Raw genomic sequence first — 14,890 nt, forward strand, 5'->3', positions numbered from 1 at the left:
AAACGGTTATAAGGTCCTCAACCCACCATTCTCTAAAATCTGAACTCCGTTCGAGAAACACAAATGATTATTTTTAAGGAGGTTAAACCTTCGCTTCTTCACCAGATAAAAAGAATGAGAAGAAAAAGTTAAGTAAGCTATGTGGGAAGGGCTTGAAGTCCAATTAAGTACACGTGTACACCTTGCCTATCATATTTTCAACATTTTCTATACTTTAGAACACCCCTAATATATATAGAAAGGTAGGTATATATATATTACAAGGTATTTTCGTTCATTCTCCGGCAGACGATGAACTCCGGTAAATAAAAATTGACAATCAAAAATGAAAAATGATGGCGAGTCATTTAATTTTAACTAAATTTATTTTAATCCTGGCGGACGGACGAGCGTACAAGCTCTCACAGGTAGGCTGGCGCAGTTCAAAGGCCGAGTGGCGCTGTTCTCCAATGTATGTTAGTGTAGACAGATATTTATAGACAGCGTCTCGGCCGGTCATTGTAGCCGGAAGCACAATACGAGCAGCCAGTAAGATTATTTAACAATGTAACGGTACATAATTATGTGTGTGCTGGTGTGCGCGAGTGCACAGTGCCTCTGCGGACAGGAGCCACTCTGTAATTCAGCATAAATCTTCTAAACAGTAATAAAAACGGGCAGAAGGTCCTTCGAATGATGTTACAAAGGAAAGAAGATGCAAACTTGATTATAAATAACACCGCACACACACACATACATGCAGACGCACGCACAGAGGCGCATATAAATATGCATCAGCAATTACGGGAAGCATCTGCTGGCGTAGCGCACCTGGACTATGTTGATTGAAAAACTCACAGACGGGTTTACATGTGTATACCTCAGGCAGCAGCGAGTGGCCGAATCGCGTGGAAGGAGTGAAATTTTATGCAAATACAAACACCACCGAGACGCGAGGGTGGCGAGAATTTACGTCAGCTCATAAATTAAGCAAATGTAACGAAAGTTACTACCGCTGCCGCAGGCACCACGCACCAGAAGGCACTGTGAACACTCAATTACTGGACGCTGTTGCGCTTCTGGCGTGCGCGCCTTTGATGGACCCACAGAGCTGGTCGTCATGAGTCGCCGAAAATGAAGACATTCTTGGCATCACTCAATTCGGTGTAAATAAAATTTTTATAGCTAGCAACAACAACACAAAGGCAACAACAACCACTAAGTCAAACAGAAATTTACTTACCTTCTGATGTTGCGTTGTATGGAGCGCGTTACCGCGGTCATATCGGTGGCACCGCGATCGCCCGGCTTGCGCCCTTCCACACGACCGCTGCGCGAGCGACCATCGAGTGTGGCGTAGGTGTGACGTCGCGGCACATGTGCCGTGTATATATTTCGTGGTGTTGGTATTTTGCTCTTCGAAGCACGTGGACTTGGCTCGAAACCGGAATCGTGATCTTTGCTGGATTGGGCAGCGTGCGCATAACTTCCCGTCTGCTCGTCATCTCCATCGGTAATGTCTGTCTTGGTTTTCCAATTGCTACGCGTTTTTGGGCCGCTTCGCACACGCTTCTTCAAACGACGTTTACGTCCGTTCGAGTAATCGTAGACACCGAGTACGGCGCTGCTGGGCAATGCACCCTCCGCGTTACCCACACCGTGACGATTGAGCACACCTGCTGCATTCTTGTTAAGTTCCTCGTTTTCGTAGTCCTCATCTATGTGATCTTCATCTTGTTCATAATCGCCAGCAGCAGCTTCTCTATGTTCGTCGTCCATGGAGCTTGCTTCCGTTTCTGGGTATGGCTTAGCTAAGCGCATTTGTGGCTCGGAAACAATTTTGAAGACCTGCGAGTCGCTGAGTTCGAGCTCCTCTTGGTGCCTGCCACTTTCGCCGCCTGATTCATCACTTTTCAAAATTTGGAAGCTTGATTTACGCACGACTTCTTCGGCACCCTCATCTTCAGCTGAATCCGAGGGCAATAAGGTAAACGAACGCCGGGGTTCCAGTTCACGCGGCGGTTTTTGTGCTTCAACTTGCGGCGATTGCTTAACGGAAGTATTGTTAGACGGAAGTGTAGTTGGTTCTGCTGCGGGTTTTTCTTCGGAAGTAATTGCAGCAGCTGGTTCGGTTTTGGAAGTTTCTGCTACTTCAGTTGAGTCATTGGTTTCAACTGGCATTGCTTCAGTTGCAGCGGCATCTGGTGCAGTTGCAGTTTCCGATATATTGATTTCTTCGGCTTTAGACGGTGGTTCATCAGCTTGAGTTGGCGTGGTGGTCGCAGCAGCTGAAGTAGGAGGTTCTTCAGCTGTTACTGCAGCTATGGGACTTGGCAATGGTGTTGGTATTGGCGTTGCTGGAGTTTCTGTTAGATTAGGTACAATTTTTGTGGCTTCTTCAGGTTGGGTGATAGCTGGTGCTTCAGTTTTCTCCACTGTTTCCGCCGCTGTTTCTGTTAACTCTTTATTTTCCACATCATCAGGCTTTCCCTTTAGCTCTTCCATCTCTTTAGTTTTTTCCCCCATCTGTGCATCGCTTTCAAGCGCCATCGCAGCTATTTTCATTACCTGATCGACTTCTTTTCTCATCTCATCTGCCAGCGTGGTCATATCTTCCGACTCATTATTAACCTCTTCAGCCGGAAGCTTTTCTGCAAGGTCTGTCTGCGGTGGCGCCAAAGAAGCAGCGTCTGCTTCTTGGTGCACATCTACTTGAGTAGTTACTAACTCAGCTCCTGGTTTACCATCTTCATCCGTCAACTCCATCGATTGTGTTTCAGTTTGCTGCGTGGACTTAATAAATGTTGCTTCCTTTGCTGTGATACCCGGCGTATTAGCTGCCAAACGTTCTGTAGCCGATTGTGGACGACTGCCTTTTTCTTTAGCCTCTTCTTTACCTTCACTCGGTTGTGTTGCTGAATCCGCCTTCATGTCTGGCGCTTTTTCTGCGTGTTCTCGTACCACTTCAATCTCTCTTACCTTACTTTTCTCTGGTGAAGACTCTTTTTCACTGCCACGTTCTCGTCCATCGCGCTCTTTTGAACGACGTGATGATATGGACTTCCTTCGTATAACACGTTGCTTCTGCCGCTTGTGATAGCAACAATTCTCACAAGAATCTTCGTCATCTTCATTGTCTTCCTCGGCTCTATCCTCCCATTCGCTTGAGCTAGCGTAACGCTCACGTGACTTTCGACGCCTTATCTCTATATTACTTTTAGATCGACAAATATCAACATCCCCGTCGTCATGATGGTGACAATCTTTCGGCTCACCACAACTGCTGGTGCGTCGTCGACTTTGCCGCCGTCGACTGTGTTGATGACGCCGACAGGTGTGGGCAAACTTTTGTTCTCTGCGATAGGTTCGCTCGTGGCAGCTGCAGTTGCTGTCGCCCTCGCCACCAGCACCATCCGAATCCGAGTGTTTCAGGTAGACAACATATTTTTTGGAGTTTTGTAAATCATGCAGCTCTTCCTTCTCCACATATCGCAACGGACGCACCATATCGCTGCTGACCTCGTTAAATGGATTCGCCCGTCGTGCTGCCAAGCGCAGCTTACTGGCTGGCAAACCGCCATGCGACTGTAGAAATTTGGCAGTTGCGCGATGTCCCTTTTGCAAGGCGCAGTCGAGCGGTGTGAAAACCATCCCCTTGCTACTGCGATATATGGCATTGATATCACCGCCATAGTCCAGCAGCATTTTACACACATCGGTGTAATCATTATTCGCGGCAATATGTAGGAGACTGCGTCCGTCATTGCTTGTGGTATTAACCTGCTTGGGTCGCTGTTCCAACAACCACTCGACAAGCTCGCGTCTGCCCGATGAGCTCGCCTCATGCACCGGCAAGTCGCCTTTAGCATTGCGCAACCACAAATTAGCGCCACGTTCCTTCAGCAGTTTGACCGTTTCGAATTGGCCCTTCGCACAGCCACAGTGCGCCGGTGTGCGTCCCTTGCGGTCTTGCCGATTCGGATCGGCATCTAAATCGAGCAGACGTGCGGTGGCATCTGCATGTCCCAGTGTCACAGCGTAATGCAAGGCCGTGCAACCGTTCGAATCAATCAGGTCCGTTGGCGCGCCACAAAGGCTTATCAGCGTGTCAAGACATTCGGTGTGCCCACGTGAGGCCGCACAATGTAGCGCCGTCAACCCATCTCTAAAAAATTGTAAGCACAAAATTAGTTTAAGAACTTTCAAAAAAAAAAATGTATGGCAAACGTACTTATCTGCGCTTTCTACACGTGCACCAGCCTTCACCAGAGCAATGACAGCTTTCGCGGAACCTGCCGAAGCGGCCCACAACAGCGGCTGACGTCCATCTTTGTCCTGTACGTCAACACTGGAATGCGGGTGTGAAAGCAGAATGCCGAGTATCTCCAACGCCAGCTTAGTGGCATTAGCCTGACCCACTTTGTTGTCAACACTGGCGCCACACATCTGCGCCGCGTAATGTAGTGGCGTGCCACCGTTCAAATCGGGAATCGCAATATTCGCACCAGCCGCCAGCACCGAACGCAAAGCCTCCACTTCACCGCAAACTGTAACGAAACAATGGTTTATCGCCTTTGTACTCGCATGTGTGTATGTTTGTGTGTGTCGGTGCGTACGCTTTCGATTGTGGCTTCACACATGCAGTCTACACAAAGTGTACTGGTGTGAAATGTCGTTGTCAGTCCATTGACATTTGCCATTAGAGCTGGCTACTTACCCGTCGCCCAATGCACCACAGAGTGGCCCTCGTTATCGACCGCATTCACGTCGGCTTTATTCGCCAGCAGCAAATTGACCATCGCCAAGTTGCCCTGAATAACAGCCAAGTGAAGCGGCGTAAAGCCATCCTCGTCGGCAGACTCCAGCAACTCTGGAGCTGCGACGGCGATGCTGGCAGCCGCCACGAGTTCACGTGTCTCTGCGTTCTGCGCGGCACAATAGTGTAGTGCGTTTTTGTTGCGACTGTCACGTTGACGTATGCGTTCCGGCTACAATAGCGTAGCCATGCATCAGGCATCCAAGTGTGGCAGTTGGTTTATAGAGGCAATCAAGTGTGAACGCAGCCATTTAATAGTTGAAAGACCAGGTCATGAAAGAGAGCAAAGAAAATTATAAAACAATTGTTAGTTAATGACATACATATATGGTTTGTGGGTTATAGAAAATGAAACAATATACTCGCACATATATTCTTTAAATTAAGTTTACTCCGGATTATAATTTTATATATTCAAAGAAATGTTTAATAATATCAATTCGGAAAAATACACACTAGTAGATAGGTAAGTTTAGATTTCCCTTCATGTGTCTTACAACTTGATAATTAACTAATATTACTAAGGTTTCTGGGTAGTCAAATAATGGCAAGGGAACAAAAGTAATGGCGAAATTGCCAATAGTGTCAAAAACCACATACGACTATTTAGTACAGAAATGAAAAATTCAAAAAGACAACTGAAGTTGGGAGACTTAGTGGTAGTGGAAGGCCTAAAATATTTGCCCAGACTAAGGAGGTCTCATGGCTAAAAAATAAATTTTTAAATAATAATCTTAGCTTTAGGCTACCAGACCACTGTAGTGTTTTCAGGCCAAAGTGTCTACTATCAAGCTCCGAAATGCAGCTTCTTTTAGGTAGATGAGCATTCACTGCTGCGATAGCAGAACGGCAATACTACCTTTGAGCTCGCTAAGCTTTCGCTAAAAGCTAATCAACTTGCGCTCAAAGCTAGTTAAAAAGTATCTGTCCTCGTTAGAGATAGCCTCAAGCTACTTGATCATCATACTCCTAGGCCCTTTCTGCACCATTGTCCAGCTTTTGCACGACTTATGAGCAAACATATCTGTAGTTTCACGTTCGACAGACTAAAAGACATAACCGAAACTGTCATTAACCGTCTCAACAAATTTGTGATAGGCCTAAAGCGCTTTGCCGTTTGTTAGGGGTCTTATGATCCAGCATATAGCAGTTTTTAAGTTCCACAATGGACCGGCATTCTAAGCTGTCTAAGTGAAATCCGTGTTGCGATCGACCTTGTAACCCAGCGTACTGCTTTGTGCACGATAACGATCCAAAGTATTCAGCTTTAGCCGTGAGGAAATGGTTGTTGTACAACCTAAAAAAGACTTAAGTGCATCCTCCCAACAGTTCAGATCATAATCTTATTGAATGGAAGTTACGAGAACTGAAATTTTAACTGCAAAAATGAGGCTAAGGTCGCTCTTCAGAAAATATGGAAAAATATATCTCTTGAACTTGCATAAACCTTGGTGCAATCTATAAAGAAACCACAAACCAAGTTAGAGGTGAAAGGAGCACAAACAAAGTATTAAATTTTCTTTGAGTGTTGTACAAGCTTTTGGTCTTGGAAAACGGAGTCATTAGGGATTTTTTTTTTTTTTACTTTTTGGAGAAAAATGGACTTTTTCAAATAAAATTTAATTACATTCTTAAAACTAACAATACGGCCCTTTTATTATTGCCTGGAAAACGTCTGAGCTTAGAATTTTTCAAGAACCCAACTTGTATTTTGTACTCTTTCAAGTCGTTCGATATGTTAGACGTAGTTACTGAGCTGAATCGACTCTCAGCGGTCTCTCAGCTCATCGCCTATTTGGTATTATCCTATAACTAAAACAATTGAAAAAACCACAGCTTGTCCTTCAAAAGGCCTAATCATGCTACCAACAAAAAGCCTTAAATTCGTGGAACAAAATTTTCTAACCTCAAAAATATTCAGTTAGTTCCACGATACTATTATTTAAGGCTTAAAATTTAAAAGAAATATGCAGAAAAAATCAAACCACATAAATACCAATGTTAATTGTTTTTGCTGTATACAATATTGTAAGTTTAGATAAAATTGAATGATTTACGATGCGCCAGTAAATTACTAGCTCACAGTGCATTATCTGTGCCAAAGAAAAAAACTACAAAATAAATATTAGTGCACTGTACTAACGGCAAATCTCTGATTACAAATTTACTCGCTAAATGATAAGCTTAATAGTCGTAGTTTTTGTCATATAATATATTGTTAAATATCTTTTTTTATAATATTTTTTTTTGTAGCACAATTTTTTGCCATATTTTTTCGGTTAGCGTAATTTTTTTTTAAATCAAATATAACCAGCGTAATGAAATTCATAAAAATATTTACATATAAACATATATATTAAACATATACTTTTTTTAAGATATTTATATACACTGAAGTGAAGATTATGTGCGTAAATGCGCAGAAAACTGTTAAAAAAATATTATTTTTTTTGTAAAAATAAGTTAACTACTATTTATATATAACCCATTAGTAAACACTTTAAATTTTATCCAGAATTTAGTAAGCAAAAATTTCTTTTCCACATTTCACTCGTAAATTCGTTAATGAAAGATAAACTGATGTTTTGTATATTATTTATTATTTTTTTGTTGTTGTTGTTTTATTTTTAATTATGTGTTTACCGCAAACTGAAACCTGACAAATACACAGTCGTGTTCATAATTAATAATTATTTAAATCACTGCACACCGAAAGCATTCGAATATCACTAAACACGTTGAAATTGTAAAATCCCGGCGCATATTGGAATTCTCTAATTGGAATCTAATGTTTCAGAATGATGACAGTAATTGCTTATTAAATTTTTAAAAGCAAATTATACTCTGCATTAATCACAAATTTCAATATGTTTTTAAGAATTAATTCATCAATATTTCATATGATCAAATACTGAATTATTGCAGTCATAAATTTGCGCAAAGGCGTGGTTGTGCTTGAGAAATCGGAGGGCTTGTGGTTTAGGAACTGGCTTTTTCTAGAAAATATATTTTCTGTGATTTGAAAGTTAGAGACTCCAGAATTTGAAAAACAAATTTTCAATAGTGTAATTAAAAGAGAAATCAGTTTTTTTTTGCTTTAAAAACTCTTGCTCTAACTCTTTGTTTTGATTTTTTAAAAATTGCTTTAATTAATTTAAAGTCTTATATTTCAAAAATAAAAAGATGCCATGGTGCCTTTATGCTGCTGTATCTGAATTTGGGATCCCCTCAAAACTAATACGGCTGTGTAAACTGACGTTGAACAATAAAAAAAGCTCCATTAGAACCGGGAAGGACCTCTTCCAGCCATTCGATACCATACGAGGTTTCTATCTACTTTTGGAGAAAATAACTCGAGCTGCAGAACTAAAGAAGGAAGAAAAAGACAAGGTACCGTCTTCTATAAGTGTGTACACCGATGACATCGATATAACACCCGCGCCGTTAAGGAAGCAAAGCAAATGGGTCTGGTTGTGAGCGAGAGCAAGACGAAATATCTCATGTCATCAAACAAACAGTCGTCGAATTCGCCACTTTCGTCGCTCGTCACTGTTGACAGTCATAATATCGACGTTGTAATAGATAATTTCGTCTAGTTAGGAAGCATTAACACGCAATGTCATGGAAATCAACGCTAAACTCTTGTCAACAGCTCGACTGAGTAGGCAATTGAAAAGTAAAGTCCTCGCTCGACGAACAAAAGCCAAACTCTATAAGTCGCTCATAATTCTCGTCCTGCGATATGGTGCAGAGGCTTGGACGATGACAAGTCGACGTTACGAGTTTTCGAGAGAAAGGTTCTGCGTAAGATTTTTGGTCCTTCGCGCATTGGCAACGGCGAATATTGCATTCGATGGAACGATGAGCTGAATGAAATATGCGACGACATGGACATAAGTAGTTCAGCGAATTAAAAGACAGCGGCTACGCTGGCTAGGTCATGTTGTCCGGATGGATGAAAACACTCTAGCTCTGAAAGTATTCGACGCAGTACCCGCCGCGGGAAGCAGATGAAGAGAAAGACCTCCACTCCGTTGGAAGGACCAAGTGGAGAAGGACTTGGCTTCGCTTGGAATATCCAATTGGCGCCACGTAGCGAAAAGAAGAAACGACTGGCGCGCTGTTGTTGACTCGGCTATAATCGCGTAAGCGGTGTCTTCGCCAGTAAAGAAGAAGAAGAAGAAGACTACCCAAAACACTTCGGCAATTTTTTTCGTGGCCCAGATTCCATTAGAAACATAAAATTTCAAGCAAACTGTTTTCGAAATTTTTTTATGGTAAACAGTTGCCGAACATCCACTTGCTGATATATGGAGATCAAACTTCACATGAAAAGAGAAGAAGGCTATACCAATCTGTTCTGAATGAAACTTTATCGTTTCGGTTTGCGCGTGCGGTTAAAATGGACCAGTTAGAGTCAAAATCTCAATCCAATAAAAAATTAAAAAGCTTTTAGCCAGAATTATATTCGAGAAAGATGCCGGCGATCTTAACTGCAGTGTTCTTCTCTCTTTTCAATTCGTATGAAAATTCCTCTCGATCATCAATTAATGTATATGGACTTTTTAAAGCAACAGAGGTTCCTGAAGAAATAGCTGTCAAACCTGCTGGCAAAGTAAATACTCAAAATAACATTGGAAATGTTTGCACCTAATCCCTTTAAAGATTTTTTAAAGTCAGAAAAGTAATTCAGGCTGATTTTAAAGCAATTCGCCTTTGATTTAAAGCTTTTATTTTTTTTTAAGATTTTTTTAAATTTTTATTTAATTTTATTTTGTCAAAGAAATGCTCCGATTCACAGAGGTAAGGAATTTCACAGTTGGGAGTGCAAGGAGCAGACTTCGGGTAATTCGAGAATGCTCCTTTGAGAGTTTACCTGCCAGCTGATGATTAAATTAAATTTATTGAATGTAAACATTTAACTATACATGTGTTGGTATGTGTGTGTGTGTGTGTGTGAAACATAATTCCCGCAAAAATGAAATACCATTACCGATATTGGACATAATTAAAAGGAAGTTTGTGTTGGCGTTCCTGTGTCGTAGATAAATAAACGCTTTTTAATTAAATAATTATGAAATATTTTTGCATGTGAAGTAATTGCCTTTGCGCGCGAGTGTGTGTGTATGTATGTGTGGGAATGCGCGCGAGTAATTAATAGGTTTATCAGTAATGCCGCACGGTGGCCGTGTTACACAGGCCGCATATTGCGCTCTTTTATCAGCTGTGGGACGGTAATTAATTCATTTTAACAAATCCAGAATGTGGAAAAAAACAAAAACAATAACAAGTACAACAACAGCCGCATTTATGTAAGGATGATTACACAACAATTTAAGCGCTTGAGCAAGCCGGCCTTCAAGCGCACTCGCGCATTTAAAGGGTGTTATATGGCAATTTTGATGTACTAAATTTCCGAATATGAGAATCCGACTGCTTTATGACTTAAGATTGTGCTTGGAAAGATAATTTCTTGCTTAAACTTTCGTTTAATATTTGGTCAATAATTTGCATATGCGAAACCTAAAATTTCGCTTTGGAAAAATGGAGAGTAAGGTCGAAATATTCAAAAAGAGGTTTTCCAAGATTTTGTGATTTAAGTTTAGTGAAGTTTATGTTAATCTGCGGAATGTTTAAAAAAAAAAGTAATATGATTACATCACCTATAAATGAAAACCAAAAAAACAGTTGTTCGTCTTTAAGGACACCCTTATCCAAGGACCATACATTTTTAGAGAAGAGCTTGTTGATAAAATCCTTCCATTGTCGTTGGTTATGCATTGAAAATAAGTCATACATAAGCAGACGAAACTAAAAAGCAGTTTTACCAACGAGATTGAGAAAAACTAAATAAGGCGTAATGTTAAAAACCTTCTCGAATTCCAACGTCCGAAAACTCGAAAGGGGACGAGGTAAAATTTTTCTTTTTGACTAATCCACCTAAAAGAGGTTTAGAAACAGAAGAAGGGCAAGCTAGCTGAGTTCCAAAGGACTCGCTTTTAACTGTAATGTGATCTCTGTTTCGACGTTACGAGATAAAGGTTCCGCGGAAGATTTATGGTCCTTTATGCATTCGCAACGGCGATGAAACGATGAGCTTTACGAGATATAGGACAACAATGACTTAGTTCAGCGAATTAAAGGACAGTGGCTACGCTGGCTAAGTCATGTAGTGCGAATGGATGAAAACACTCCAGATCTGAAAATATTCGACACAGTACCCGCCTGGCTAAGCCGAGGAAGACCTCTGCTCCTTTACAAAGACCAGGTGGAGAAGTAGCTGCCATATAAACTGGCCGATCAAAATCATGAAATGATAGTAATATAAACACATTTGTATTCGATGATGTCACTATAACATATAGCTGCCATATAAACTGACCGATCACAATTAAGCTTCTGTTTGAAATCTTTTGTATATGATGAGTTATTTTCTCGATATTCGGCACAATTTATTATCCAGGGCAACGGTATAATTTCCAAAGAAAATGTTCAGATCAAGTTACTATAGCATATAGCAGCCATAAAATGGACCAACATAAATGTTCTTGTAACGAAACTTTTGTGAAGGATGTTATAGCTTCAATGCAAACGAAGTTAAGAATTTTTCGCGTTTTTAAATTACCATAAATAACCACCCTGTAAATATAGCTAATATTTGCAACACATACATTTTCACGAACATATGTCCTTACCAATAAATGCCCTGGTGGGAAAGCCGAACCAAAAAAGCATGTTGAAGTGCAACCGAACCAATTCTAAGCCGTTACATTTTCCTGCAGGGTCTCAACTTGTTTACGTTTTGCGAAGTACACCCTCAAACTATTGTAAATATTCACTTACTTATCTCTTCACTAAAAAGTGTTAACTTAAAAAATTATGTTTTCAATTATATTTACACACCGAAATGCAACGCTGCAATTTAACTGTGCTTTGTTGCGAATAATATTTGTTTAACTTTTTTACTATTACTTTTTTCTTTCTTATTAATTTTTTAAAAGGCACAAGCAAACGCACTCACACATACACGTATATATGTATATACAGTTAACAATTGCGCTTATCACAGGCGCCTCATTGTTGTTGCAAGCATTTTTTTGTTTTTGCTTTTTTCTCACCTCTTTCGCCACAATGTTGCGCAAGCAGCAACAATTCCAGAAAAACAAAAGCTTTTGTTGGCCAACAATAATAAAAGCCAACGAAATTAGTTTAGTTTATTATTCGGAAAAGTAATTCACAATCTGACTGCAACAAAAGCGTTATGCGCGAAAACGTGAAAACGTCAAAAGTTACTAACGAAACGATGCGGCTAATAACACATTCATGGCAGGTAAACAATCGGCCAGCAGCGCTGCAGGAGGGCGCCGGCGTTGGTGAGGCGTGTGTGGCGGTGCAGCAAAACAAACTTTTGTGCGACCACATGGCCGTGACCATAGCAACAACCGTTATGTGGTGGCTACTTGCCGTTCGAGTTGATGACGCGAGCGAGTGGTGAATTCCACGAAAGTGGTGTATATGGCTGAGTGTTCTTTTGAAGCAGGGATGTTTGTCATTTCTGTTGCATTTCATGATAATTTATGGAACGATTAATTTTCGGAAAAAGTTTCACGATACGAAACTTCACGATAAAAGAACAAACGAAAAATCATTGCAAATTCTATTTTGACTTAACAAGAAAAGGTAATTTTTTCAATAGCCTTTTTTTGACAGATCAAGCTGTCATGTTATTTTTGTTCAGTATTGTTTGGCATTTCAACGTGAAAAGACTAACGAAAACCGTGGAAAGTCGATTAACGCCGTTCGTGGAAACTTGGATTGACGTATAGAACGACTTGGCGCATTTAACGTCGAGATCTTCAATTGGAAGCGTACAAATTACAGCTTTTGCAAGAACTGAAGCCACACAACTTTCGCAAGCGACATCGTTTCGCTTTCTCTTGAAAGGTTCCAAGAACATCCGAAGTTTTCGAGCCCAATTTCTTACTCAAAGGACATGTAAACAATCAAGATTGTCACACTTGGAATGAAGAACAAACTGGAAAAGTTCAAGAACTGCAATTTTATCTAGAAGAAATAACAGTTTGGTGTGGTTTGTGAGCCGGTGGAATTATTGGTCTATATTTCTTCAAAAAATGGTGCCGATGAGAACGAAACCGTCAATGACGACCGAGAACACTTAGGTGAGCAGATAATTTCACGTTTTTAGCCGATCGATTGGCCACCAATATAGTGTGATATCACACCGCTAGACTTTTTTCTGTAAGGATATGTGAAGTCTAAAATCCATGCGACAATCCCGCTTCGATTCAGACCTTGGAACAAAACATGAAGTGTATCATTCGGTAATTACCAGACGAAATGCTTGAACGAGTCATTGAAAAGTGGACTCAACGCACTGTCTATCTAAGACGTAGACGCGTTCAACATTTTAAAGATATAATCTAAAAAAAAAAAATATTCTTGTTAAGTACTATTACTAACTCACTTTTTACCAATAACCCCTCTCTTAAGCTATTTGAGCACACCAAAATCTGCGGCAAAGCTCACCAGTACACACACGTAAATTCGAAAATTTTCACAGTGAAATGCACACTCGTCTTTTTCTCCAAAAAGGCATACACAAACACACGCCAAGCTTAGACCAAACTTCAGGCTTTAAACCTCAGACGCCAAAGCATGGCAGTTCGTCATATTTCAATGAGTCAGTAGCGTTTCAATTACGTTCAGCTGTGAGCAAACGCTGGCGGCAACGCTTTGGCGCCTAAAATTAGGTAACAAACACCAATGAGCAGCCTGCGAGCAAACACTGGCGTAAACATGGCAAGCACAAGCGTCTATTTACCGTAAAGCCAGTACACACACACACACACACACAAACTCATGTTCGGGCATGAGCTTGGAAAAGGCAAAGAAACATGATGTAGAAACATCGCGTAAACACAAAAGGTATTCACTGAACACGCCACACCGCTCCACGTAGGCGGCTGCCAGCGTCGCCAACAACAAAACAGCGCGAGCGCTTAGACGACAATAGGTGCGTCTGGCGCGTGTTTTTGTGTATGTATGTGTGCTTAGCAGCAACAATAAGAGTCGAGCCAACAGCAAGCACAACAACAATAACACAAGCGTTGTACCTACAACGTGCAACACAAGCGCCATGTGACACAAAAGCCAACAAACGCAAAATGAAAGAAAAAGTGGAAGAAAAAAGGAGACAAAAGTAAAAAAGCTAAAAGAAATTGACAAGCAATTTTTCACGGCTTTATGATTTCCAATACTTGTACGCTGACAACTTCCGCTTGCCACCTTACTTCCACCTCAAGTGCCTTTTTTGCCACACAATTGTCCTGCCATTCGCTTCACGCCCGCGTGGCACTGTCAATGAAGGTTGGGAAGCTAAGCAAGTTGCCTGGCTTCATTGCCGTGAGAAATAAACAAAAATACGCGCTCATTGAAAGACACAAAAAAAAATACCCACACTTACATTCACTGACACATATGTATATATTGTTAAACACTGGCACTTGAGCAATTTGTATAAAATATTTCGCTTCCGAGTGGCAGATTTGTCGAAGATATGGCTTTAAGCGGTCTGGAGAGGCATGTGTGTATACATATATCTTTTACATAAATGAATAAATCATAAGTTCCATGATTTTAGACTAGAACTATTCGGAAGAAGATTGTCTTACAAATTTACTTGCTTATCAAAATTTCTGAATTTCAAAATTATGGCTGCAGTTATCACGATCTCAAAATATTTAAAATTTCATCAGAAATATCATCTGAATATATCCCGATTGGAAGAGGAACTTTAGAAAAGACTATTGGTGGTGTTCATATATTTCTACAATTTTAAGTACTTTAGAACTTCGTCAGTACGAATTTCACGCTTTGCCGAAATGTAGGCAACATTTAATACATAGAGTCAGTTTCGAAGCGCTAAATTAGAAGCAGAGTTTCAAAATGTGTTTTTTCTGCTCAATATACACATCAATAAAGATGTGTAATACATATGTATATACTTCCAATGATATCAGCGTTGTAAGTATATATTAATTATATATATTAATGTGGTAAGCATTGCCTACATTT

The 14,890-nt window shown here is 40.5% G+C and overlaps 1 protein-coding gene across 5 annotated transcripts in view; it reads right to left on the minus strand.

Moving 5' to 3' along the window:
• The window catches only part of LOC105227654 (protein phosphatase 1 regulatory subunit 12A), a 103,317-nt gene that overhangs the window by 22,404 nt on the left and 66,023 nt on the right, over positions 1 to 14,890 (minus strand). For 4 of the 5 annotated variants that reach the window (XM_049447711.1, XM_049447710.1, XM_049447712.1 and 1 more), the window contains 3 exons: positions 4,697 to 4,967; positions 4,211 to 4,526; positions 1,223 to 4,144 (listed from right to left, as the gene is read on the minus strand). In XM_049447711.1, the coding sequence (XP_049303668.1) occupies positions 1,223 to 4,144; positions 4,211 to 4,526; positions 4,697 to 4,967 (3,509 nt within the window). Of the gene's footprint in view, positions 1 to 1,222; positions 4,145 to 4,210; positions 4,527 to 4,696; positions 4,968 to 11,913; positions 12,069 to 14,890 lie in introns of those variants that run through there. The other variant, XM_049447714.1, reaches the window with a different exon arrangement.

Source organism: Bactrocera dorsalis, chromosome 2 (genome assembly GCF_023373825.1).
Source record: "Bactrocera dorsalis isolate Fly_Bdor chromosome 2, ASM2337382v1, whole genome shotgun sequence".
NCBI lineage: Eukaryota > Metazoa > Arthropoda > Insecta > Diptera > Tephritidae > Bactrocera > Bactrocera dorsalis.